The 11,985-nt window shown below is 41.8% G+C and overlaps 1 protein-coding gene across 5 annotated transcripts in view; it reads right to left on the bottom strand.

Annotated features, from left to right (window-relative positions):
- Positions 1-418: 418 nt before the first annotated feature.
- Positions 419-11,985, bottom strand: part of LOC144929074 (carboxymethylenebutenolidase homolog) — a 33,355-nt gene continuing 21,788 nt past the window's right edge. The window contains exons 6-7 of one of the 5 annotated variants that reach the window (XM_078851643.1): positions 11,147-11,355; positions 1,378-1,491 (exon numbers count right to left, since the gene is read on the bottom strand). In XM_078851643.1, coding sequence (XP_078707769.1) covers positions 1,467-1,491; positions 11,147-11,355 — 234 coding nt within the window. In that variant the 3' untranslated portion in view covers positions 1,378-1,466. Of the gene's footprint in view, positions 1,492-4,191; positions 4,361-8,406; positions 10,511-11,146; positions 11,356-11,985 lie in introns of those variants that run through there. The other 4 variants (XR_013635359.1, XM_078851644.1, XM_078851642.1 and 1 more) reach the window with 4 other exon arrangements.

Raw genomic sequence — 11,985 nt, 5'->3', positions numbered from 1 at the left:
TGTGTGTGTATTCAGATATTTTATCTTTTCATTTTAAACAAAGGCTGTGCTGATTCTAGGTTTAGTTTTTTGCTTAGTCACAAGATTGACATGTTCTGTAATACAGTGTACAATCCATACACCATTTCTCTAAATATATGGCCTGATTTTTCTTTTATTTACTTTGGTGTAACTGTTGAATTGAGGAGAGATGCTCCTGATTTACACTAGAGTAACTGAAGGCAAAAATAAGACCAATATCGCTATATCTATTTCCCTCCTGGATAAAAATGTGTGGGAGTGGTGCCCATCAAAGCAGGAAGGGGAAAAAGGAACGATAAACTAGAACAAACAAAAATACAGTTAGTTAATTTTCTTATTTTCTATTTTCTTTATTATTTTGAAATATAAACATATTAACATAGAATTATTTGATGCTGTATGTTTATACTCAGAGGCTGCCATGACGAAGAAATCCTTTAATTTTACCAAGTTTTTTTTTTCACCACGATTATCACATGCCAGAAATGTAAAACAGTGCATCAAATTACAATAAGGTAGATAAGATGATAAAGTAAAAGTTTCTTGTTTAATAGCAACCACAGTATGCAATTTCACAGTAAGAAGTCCCCATACTTGCACTACATTATCATTGTAAATTCCCAACCTGAGGTAAACGTAGGCCAAGTGGCAGCCAGGATCCTCATAGGGAAAGGAAAGACCCAGGGTCATCTGAGAAAGCAGTTCCTTGTTGTTGCCCTGTCCACCCCCCAAATTTTGGGGGAAAGTTACTCCACTGATGACATCTAAGAAATCCAAAGTGGCCATGAGAGTACAGGTCTTACAAGTCTAATCTCTCAGGTTTGGATTCAGCAAAGAATCTAAGCATGTGCTTAAATTAAGTATTGATGATTTAAGCACATGCTTCAATAAATACTTTGCTGAACTGGGGCCACAATGCACAGTTAATTGTAACTCACCAAAAATGTGAGGAGGATAAACCTCAAGGAACTTGGAGAACTTTTCCCAGCACATTAGAACAATATTAAGTTAAGTTGAATCTGAGAATCATTTAATAGAATTCAACTTGAAATCATGTGTGAATAACTACAAAATAAAAGTACAATTCATTAGTGTCAAAAAGTCTCTCCAACGTTCTTTGTCAAACTTCTATTAATATGGCCTGTGTGTTTTCCCTAAAATATAATTTATCAAATATTTATCCCTAAAATAATTATAGAAAATGTTTTCCCCATAAAAATATAATTTAATTAGATGATTATCACAGTATACTAAGTGATTTTGTTTTGCAGGTCTGGCTATATGCTTCTGTTAAATATATTTATTTAGCCAGCTGATCATGTCCTTTCTTGCTTCCTCAATGTAAGGTTTATCTTGAGGATTAATATCTTCTCTCCTCCGATGTACAAAACCATGAGTTTGCCCAGGGTAAGTTTTAACTCTGTAATCAACTTTACAGTGTTGTTTCAGCTTCTGCTCCAGTAAGGTGACCTGTAACACAGAACATTCTTCCATAAGGGATACTGATTTAACCTAGTGCATCTTGCCAGTTCTCATCTTGCCTACTATTTGACTCCTTGAAATCCATGCTGTATCCTCACCCTGGTACTTTCTCTACTAATCTCACACTCAGGCCAACCTCTTTATACAGGTTCTTTTAACTACAGGAGAAACTATCTTTGAAATAGGACTCTATAAAATGATACTGTGACACTGACAGACCAGCCAATCTGTGTATGTCCAATAACAACTTAACAGGCGGCATTACAACTGTAATCAAAACAATTTACTTGTATGTGAACTTCAAAGAGATGTACTAGACCAGCATTCATTTGTAGTAACAGAAATCAAGGGGAGGTGTTAAGTGTATTTGTCTGTGTTTACGAATATCCTTTTAGAAGTTTAACAAGGTAACTAAATTAGCTTGTTAATGCTAATTTCCTTTCATGTCTTAATTGCCTGACATTATGTATGCAAATGGTTCAGTTAACCTTAAGGTCAAAGATGCAAGATACCGTAGGAAACTAATAATATTATCTATATTGTCTTCAGCTTAATTATCTGTGTTATAATGAATGACCAGCTGGTGTCTTATAGTGTAACTAAATCACCTGTGTATACATAGGAACTAGAAAATTAATTTAAAAGCAAATGTCAACAAACTATCTGCACTGCCTATTCTTCCTCTGGGGAAGGCCCTGCTGTGACAATTTCTGTGAGGAGACTTGTCAGCCTGCTAGTGAGCTATGAAAGAGAAGCCTTGGGCCTGATCCTGTCATCTCAGGTCTGCTTAAACATTAAGCAGGGAAGGTCTAAACCACAGGACCAAGATCTCCAGGTAATTACCTGGATTATCCTGGAATTCTCATGGAAAAACTCTAACAGACTCTACATCTGAACTGCCTATTGGACTATAACCCTTTGAATTGATTCCAGAGAGACTTTTACAATCTAGCAGTTTATTCCAACATTGTTATGATCCTGAACTATGAATACTGAAAATCACTTGTATGTATACGATCCTTTAACCATTCAATAACTTTCTTCTTTTCTTTCTTTTTATATTATTAAACCTTTAGTTTTTCAGTTACTAAAGAATCGGCATCAGCATGATTATTGAGTAAGATCTGAGACTCATACTGACCTAGGGATAAGTGTCTGGTCCTTTGGGACTGGTGAACCTCACATATAGTGAATCAGGTTTTCAGTAACCTCTCACTATATTAGACCTGTTTGCCTAGATAGGAGGCAAGGGGTGGAATGCTTAAAGGCATCTTTGGTTTCTTGTTAACCAGTGTGGTGCTACAGAAGCTCTTTTGTTACTGGCTTGGTGAATCTAAATATAGAATAAACCACCATTTGGGGGGGATTGTCTGCCCTATTTTTTGCACTCTGCCCTGAGTGTGGCGTTCTCAGTGTGGCCCATGCAGGCACGCACTCATATATACAAAACATACTGACAAGTCCAATAGCCTCTGAGGAGTTAATGCAAAGATCACACATTGTTATTTGTTACAGGTGGAATATGTAGTAATGTTTAAAGTTAAAGCTGCAGAAGCATTTTCATTCATGAAAACTGAAGAACTACTAAGTGTGGTATGTAACTGTAATGAGGTGGAGTGCCCTTATTCCTGCACTGAGGGGGTTAATTCACCCTTTTGGACACAGCTAGCCCTGCTCCTTCCCCCTTGCAGGAAGTGCAGGGCAGGACAGGAAGTATAAGGGCAGGGTCTCGCAGTTCAGTGGGGGTCAGATGAGGGAAGGAACCAGATGTCCTTTCCAGGAAGCTGAAACACCCACAGAGCTCACAACAGGGTGCGGACGCTTCTAAGCCAGCTTGAGGGAAAGGCAAGGAATCCAGAGCAGACACGCAGAGACAGACATCCAGTTCACAGACAGGGAACCAGGCCCCCAGAGGCCATGGAGCAACTCAAGCAAACACCAGTAGGAAGCAGGCCAGGGAAAGGGGACACTGGACCTGTTGTGTTGCCGGGAGGTGAAGCAGTGACCTCGCATTTCCCCACCAATCCAGCAACAGGATCACCCATCACTTCAAGTACCCTGGGCTTGGACCCAACGGAGCAGGATGGGCCCGGGTCCCCCTACCCTGCCCCACACTCTGCACTCATCCAGCCCCTAACCCCTAGGCCAAGGGGCCTGAGCCATTGGCTGTTTACTGCTTAGCCCACACTCAAGGGGCCTGAACTATTGACTGTTTACTCAGCCCATGCCCAGACGGCCTGAGCCCTTGGCTATTTATTGCCTTAGCTCTCAGCCAGGAGACCAGAGCCACAGACTTCTTACTAGTCCAGCACCCATCCAGGAGGCCAGAGCTAGCACATGCCCAGTGGCTCGGCCACAAAACAGGATGACTAACCTCTCCGCTTGGCATGAGCACCAAGTTCCTGCTGCCACCGAATGGGGTGCCCCAGAGAAGACCTCAGAAACCTTACAGTAACCTATCACTTAAATCAGCTCCTGTACTAGATGACTGGAAGAGAACTAATGTGACTCCAATTTTTTAAAAAGGCTCATAGTCGATTTTGGCAATTACAGGCTGGTAAGCCTAACTTCAGTACCAAGCAAAGTGGTTGAAACTCGAGTAAAGAACAGAATTATCAGACACATAGATGAACACGATTTGCTGAGGAAAAGTCAGCATGGCTTTTGTAAAGGGATATCATGCCTCACCAAGCGATCAGAATTCTTTGACAAGGTCAACAAACATGTGGACAAGAGGGATCCAGTGGATACAGGGTTCTTGGACTTTCAGAAAGCCTTTGACAAAGTCCTTCACCTAGCTCTTAAGCCAAGTAAGCGGTCATGTGATAAGAGGGAAGGTCCTTTCATGGATCAGTAACTGGTTAAGAGAGAGGAAACAAAGATTAGGAATAAATGGTCAGTTTTCAGAATGGAAAGAGATAAATACTCTTTCCCCAGGGATCTTATTGTTCAACATGGTGTTCAACATGTTCATAAATGATCTGGAAAAAGGGGTAAACAGTGAGGTGGCAAAATCTGCAGATGATACAAAATTACTCAAGATAGCAGTCAGCTTTGGACTTAACTAAGAGTTACAAAGGGAGCTCACAAAATTGGGTGACTGGGCCTCAAAATGGCAGATGAAATTCAATGTTGATAAATCCAAAGTAATGCACATTGGAAAACATAATCCCAACTATACATACAAAATGATGGGCTCTAAATTAGCTGTTACTACTCAAGAAAGAGATATTGGAGTCATTTTGGATAGTTCCCCTGAACATTTTGGATGTTAGGAACCATAAGGAAAGGGATATATAATATCATAATGCCACTATATAAATCAACATCACACCCACACCTTGAATACTGTGTGCCGTTCTGGTCATCCCATCTCAAAAAAGATATATTAGAACTGGAAAAGGTACAGAGAAGGGCAACAAAAATTATTAAGGGTATGGAATAGCTTCTGTACGAGAAGAGATTAAAAAGACTGGGACTTTTCAGCTTGGAAAAGAGAGGACTTAGGGAGGATACTATAGAGGTCTATAAAATCATGAATGGTGTGGAAAAAGTGAATAAGGACATTGTATTTACTCCGTCACATAACACGAGAATCAGGGGTCACCCAATTAAATGAACAGGCAGCAGGTTTAATACAACAAAAGGAAGTACTTCTTCACACAATGCACAGTCAACGTATGGAACTCATTGCTAGGGGATGTTGTGAAGGCCAAAATTATAACAGGATTCAAAATAAGAATTAGATAAGTTCATGGAAGATCCATCAATGGCTATTAACCATGATGGTCAGGGATGCAGCCCCATGTTCTGGGTGTCTCTAGCCTCTGACTTCCAGAAGCTCAGAGTGGACGATAGGAGACGGATCACTGGATGATTGCCCATTCTATTCATTCTCTCTGAAGCATCTGGCATTGGCCCCTATTGGAAGACAGGATACTGAGCTAGATCGACTATTGATCTGACCAAGTATGGCCATTGTTAGATCCTTATTCTAAAGGGTTCTCTATAGAAGTTTACAATGTTGGGCTGCAGTTTGGCACATCTGACAACCTGTGAGTGAATGATACTGAAAACTTCAGGCAAAAACATTGCAGCCAATTTTTAGTATAAAGCAAGTGCAGCTGAGATAGGGGAGAAACATTTGAGACTCTTTTTGAGGAGCTCAGCAGAAGGTGGTAGAAGTGGGAAATTTGGCAGTGACTCAATCCCTATGTCACTGATGCGAATGTCAGTAGTTCTATGAAAATCAGTTTTAATTTTGCTGAGTGAAGGCTTTTAGAAAATGTACTTTGTGCATGCACACTGGTTTGTATTATAGGATAAACTAAAACGGTATCTAATAACAGTATGAAGCCAGCGCATTTGCAATGACATTTGAAGACAAAACACTCTGTGCATATCAGTAAACCAGTAGAATATTTTCAAAGAAAGCTTTCTGAGTTCCAGACTGGCCAGCTTATAATTAAAAAAACTTCAACTATTTCTACAAAAGCACTCAAAGCTTCATATGCCGTCTCCCTTCTTATAGCAAAACCAAAGACGCTGTAGACAACTGCACACGATCTGATTCTGCCTGCCACTGTGGAGCCTGTAGAAAACATGCTTGATAAAAAAGCAGCCAATACTCTCAAAAAAGTATCCTTATCAAATGACATTGTGTGTCGTAGAATTGAAGACATGGCTGAGGATACTGTCTCTCAACTTGTAGAGAAACTTAAAATGGCAAAAGCATTTGCCCTTCAGCTTGATCAGTCCACGGATATCAGTGGAGAAGCTCAGTTGATTTCTTATGTTTGATACCCTGAAACCACTGATATCAACAAGCACATACCGTGTTGCAAAAGTATAAAGGCAAACTCAACCGGAGAGTATCAGGGGGTAGCCGTGTTAGTCTGTATCCACAAAAACAACAAAGAGTCCAGTGGCACCTTAAAGACTAACAGATTTATTTGGGCTTAAGATTTCATGGGAAAAAACCTGAAGAAGTGGTTTTTTACCCACGAAAGCTTATGCCCAAATAAATCTGTTAGTCTTTAAGATGCCACCGGACTCCTTGTTGTTTTTCAACCAGAGAGGACATTTTTAAACTAACTGACTTTTTTTTCGGAACATGATTTGAGTTGGAATTTATGCAAATTCATCTGCACTGATGGGACCCCTGAAATGACTGGGAGAGTGAATGGACATGTAGCTAGAATCAGGAAAGAAAATCCTTCCTTGCAATGGATGCACTATATCATACACAGAGAGACACTTGCTTCAAAAAAGATGATTTCTTCGCTGCAGGAAGTTTTAAACGAGTCTGTCAAAATTGTCAACTTTATCAAGTCCAGGCCACTCAATGCTTGCCTGTTTCACATTCTTTGCGAAGAGATGGGGTCAGAACATCAGCAACTGTTGCTTCACACAGAGGTTTGCTGGCTTTCAAGAGGGAGAGTACTTGACAGACCGTTTGAATTACGCACAGAAGTTAGAATCATAGAAGAATCATAGAAGATCAGGGTTGGAAGGGACCTCAGGAGGTCATCTAGTCCAACCCCCTGCTCAAAGCAGGACCGATCCCCAATTATATCATCCCAGCCAGGACTCTGTCAAGCCTGATCTTAAAAACTTCTAAGAAGGGAGATTCCACCACCTCCCTAGGTAACGCATTCCAGTGTTTCACCACCCTCCTAGTGAAAAAGTTTTTCCTAATATCCAACCTAAATCTCCCCCACTGCAACTTGAGACCATTACTCCTTGTTCTGTCACCAGCTGCCACTGAGAACAGTCTAGATCCATCCTCTTTGGAACCCCCTTTCAGGTAGCTGAAAGCAGCTATCAAATCCCCCCTCATTCTTCTCTTCCGCAGACTAAACATCCCCAGTTCCCTCAGCCTCTCCTCATACGTCATGTGTTCCGTTCCCTAATCATTTTTGTTGCCCTCCGCTGGACTCTTTCCAATTTTTCCACATCCTTCTTGTAGTGTGGGGCCCAAAACTGGACATAGTACTCCAGATGAGGCCTCACCAGTGTCGAATAGAGGGGAACGATCACGTCCCTCGATCTGCTGTCAATGCCCCTACTTATACATCCCAAAATGCCATTGGCCTTCTTGACAACAAGGGCACACTGTTGACTCGTATCCAACTTCTCGTCCACTGTCACTCCTAGGTCCTTTTCAGCAGACTGCTGCCGAGCCATTCGGTCCCTAGTCTGTAGCGGTGCATTGGATTCTTCCGTCCTAAGTGCAGGACTCTGCCCTTGTCCTTGTTGAACCTCATCAGATTTCTTTTGGCCCAATCCTCCAATTTGTCTAGGGCCCTCTGTATCCTATCCCTACCTTCCAGCGTATCTACCTCTCCTCCTAGTTTAGTGTCAACTGCAAACTTGCTGAGGGTGCAATGCACACCATCCTCCAGATCTTAGGGATAATGGTAGCATGATAAATGGGAATGAGGATATGGAGGTAGACATCACCATATCTGAGGTAGAAGCGAAACTCAAACAGCTTAATGGGGCTAAATCGGGGGGCCCAGATAATCTTCATCCAAGAATATTAAAAGAATTGGCACAAGAAATTGCAAGCCCATTAGCAAGAATTTTTAATGAATCTGTAAATTCAGGGGTTGTACCATATGATTGGAGAATTGCTAACATAGTTCCTATTTTTAAGAAAGGGAAAAAAAGTGATCCAAGTAATTATAGGCCTGTTAGTTTGACATCTGTAGTATGCAAGGTCTTGGAAAAAATTTTGAAGGAGAAGGTAGTTAAGGACATTGAAGTCAATGGTAAATGGGACAAAATACAACATGGTTTTACAAAAGGTAGATCGTGCCAAACCAACCTGATTTCCTTCTTTGAGAGAGTAACAGATTTTTTAGATAAAGGAAACGCAGTGGATCTAATTTATTTAGATTTTAGTAAGGCGTTTGATACTGTGCCACATGGGGAATTATTAGTTAAATTGGATAAGATGGGCATCAATAGGAAAATTGAAAGGTGGATAGGGAATTGGTTAAAGGGGAGACTACAACGGGTCCTACTGAAAGGTGAACTGTCAAGTTGGAGGGAGGTTACCAGTGGAGTTCCTCAAGGATCAGTTTTGGGACCAATCTTATTTAATCTTTTTATTACTGACCTGGGCACAAAAAGTGGGAGTGTGCTAATAAAGTTTGCAGATGATACAAAGCTGGGAGGTATTGCTAATTTAGAGAAGGACAGGGATACCCTACAGGAGGATCTGGATGACCTTGTAAACTGGAGTAATAGGAATAGGATGAAATTTAATAGTGAGAAGTGTAAGGTCATGCATTTAGGGATTAATAACAAGAATTTTAGTTATAAGCTAGGGACGCATCAACTAGAAGTAACGGAGGAGGAAAAGGACCTTGGAGTATTGGTTGATCATAGGTTGACTATGAGCTGCCAATGTGATATGGCTGTGAAAAAAGCTAATGTCGTCTTGGGATGCATCAGGAGAGGTATTTCCAGTAGGGATAAGGAGGTTTTAGTACCGTTATATAAGGCACTGGTGAGACCTCACCTGGAATACTGTGTGCAGTTCTGGTCTCCCATGTTTAAGAAGGATGAATTCAAACTGGAACAGGTACAGAGAAGGGCTACTAGGATGATCCGAGGAATGGAAAACTTGTCTTATGAAAGGAGACTCAGGGAGCTTGGCTTGTTTAGCCTAACTAAAAGAAGGTTGAGGGGAGACATGATTGCTCTCTATAAATATATCAGAGGGATAAATACCAGAGAGGGAGAGGAATTATTTAAACTCAATACCAATGTGGACACAAGAACAAATGGATATAAACTGGCCACTAGGAAATTTAGATTAGAAATTAGACGAAGGTTTCTAACCATCAGAGGAGTGAAGTTTTGGAATAGCCTTCCGAGGGAAGTAGTGGGGGCAAAAGATCTATCTTGCTTTAAGATTAAACTCGATAAGTTTATGGAGGAGATGGTATGATGGGATAACATGGTTTTGGTAATTAAATATTCATGGTAAATAGGCCCAATGGCCTGTGATGGGTTTTTAGATGGGGTAAGATCCAAGTTACCCGGGAAAGAATTTTCTGTAGTATCTGGCTGATGAATCTTGCCCATATGCTCAGGGTTTAGCTGATCGCCATATTTGGGGTCGGGAAGGAATTTTCCTCCAGGGCAGATTGGAAGGCCCTGGAGGTTTTTCGCCTTCCTCTGTAGCATGGGGCACGGGTCACTTGCTGGAGGATTCTCTGCTCCTTGAGGTCTTCAAACTACAATTTGAGGACTTCAATAGCACAGATATAGGTGTGAGGTCTTTTTTAGGAGTGGTGGGTGAAATTCTGTGGCCTGCATTGTGCAGGAGGTCAGACTAGATGATCATAATGGTCCCTTCTGACCTAAATATCTATGAATCTATGAATCTATGAATCATTTATGAAGATATTGAACAAAACCAGCCCCAGGACCGACCCTTGGGGCACTCCACTTGATACCGGCTGCCAACTAGACATGGAGCCATCGATCACTATCCATTGAGCCCGACAATCTAGCCAGCTTTCTATCCACCTTATAGTCTATTCATCCAGCCCATACTTCTTTAACTTGCTGGCAAGAATACTGTGGGAGACAGTGTCAAAAGCTTTGCTAAAGTCAAGGAACAACACGTCCACTGCTTTCCCTTCATCCACAGAACCAGTTCTCTCATCATAGAAGGCAATTAGATGAGGCTGACTGGCCTGTAGTTCCCAGGATCCTCCTTCTTCCCTTTTTTAAAGATGGGCACTACATTAGCCTTTTTCCAGTCGTCTGGGACTTCCCCCAATCGCCATGAGTTTTCAAAGATAATGGCCAATGGCTCTGCAATCACATCCGCCAGCTCCTTTAGCATCCTCGGATGCAACGCATCCAGCCCCATGGACTTGTGCACGTCCAGCTTTTCTAAATAGTTCCGAACCACTTCTTTCTCCACAGAGGGCTGGTCACCTCCTCCCCATGCTGTGTTGCCCAGTGCAGTAGTCTGGGAGCTGACCTTGTTCGTGAAGACAGAGGCAAAAAAAGCATTGAGTACATTAGTTTTTTCCACATCCTCTGTCACTAGGTTGCCTCCCTCATTCAGTAAGGGGCCCACACTTTCCTTGACTTTCTTCTTGTTGCTAACATACCTGAAGAAACCCTTCTTGTTACTCTTAACATCTCTTGCTAGCTGCAACTCCAGGTGTGATTTGGCCTTCCTGATTTCACTCCTGCATGCCTGAGCAATATTTTTATACTCATCCCTGGTCATTTGTCCTATCTTCCACTTCTTGTAAGCTTCTTTTTTGTATTTAAGATCAGCAAGGATTTCACTGTTAAGCCAAGCTGGTCGCCTGCCATATTTACTATTCTTTCTACACATCGGGATGGTTTGTCCCTGTAACCTCAATAAGGATTCTTTAAAATACAGCCAGCATTTCTTTCTGATCTTTCATCCCCTCTTACCTCTGTTTGTCAACACTGTGTAGTTAGCTCAACTTGCCTACATTGCAGATATATTTAGCAAGCTGAATTATCTAAATTTGTCCATGCAAGACCGTGACACTAACATTCTGAATCTCTATGACAAAGTGAATGCTTTTATCAAGAAAACTGAATTCTGGAATTCCAAATGTGGAGACAAGGACTTTACCTGTTTTCCACTGCTTGAATACTGCGTATTGAATACTGCTTGAATGATGCACATATATCACAGAGAATTCTTTCCGAGGTATCTACCTGGTGGGTCTTGTCCACATGTCCAGGGTCTAACTGACCACACATATTTGGGGTCGGGAAAGAATTTTTTCCTGGGTCAGACTGACAGAGACCCGGGGGAGGGGGGCAGGGGTTCACCTTCCTCTGCAACAAGAGCCACAGATCACTTTCAGGTTTAAACTCGTGTAAATGGAGAATTCTCTGTAACTTGAAGTCTTTAAACCATAATTTGAGGACTTCAGTGACTCAGACAGAGGTTAGGGGTCTATTCCAGGAGTGGGTGGGTAAGGTACTGTAGCCTGCAATGTGCAGGAGGTCAGACTAGACGATCACAATGGTCCATTCTGACCTTAAAGTCTATGAGTCCAGGCCCCAGTCTCTTTCAGCACATGGCTCTGATGGTGAGTGAGGCTCGGGAAGAGTACTGCATCAGTCACTACCGAAGCTATGTGTAGTAAATGAGGCAGGGGTCCACAGAACACAAATGTGAAATGCATCTACAAAAACCAGGCCTCCAGTCATTGTCACCAAACATCCTTTATCCAGCTGTCCCCATCTCAGTCCCTATTCAATACCTCCATCACTGGGGAAGCCTGGAAAAACAGCTGAGACTTTCAGTGTCATGAGGGTTACCTAAATCCATGCTTTTGTGAACCAAGGTGGGATGTGAGTTCCATAGCCAGCTAGTCTGCTCAGAGAATGCCCCATTCCCGATTACAGCAGGGTGACAGCCTTAGCAACTCCAAAGGATCAAAATTGCTTTGACATCTCAAG

Source organism: Lepidochelys kempii, chromosome 2 (assembly GCF_965140285.1).
Source record: "Lepidochelys kempii isolate rLepKem1 chromosome 2, rLepKem1.hap1, whole genome shotgun sequence".
In the NCBI taxonomy this organism is placed as follows: domain Eukaryota; kingdom Metazoa; phylum Chordata; order Testudines; family Cheloniidae; genus Lepidochelys; species Lepidochelys kempii.
Note: the sequence above shows the minus strand (reverse complement) of the source record. Positions and strands in the feature narration are given on the sequence as shown.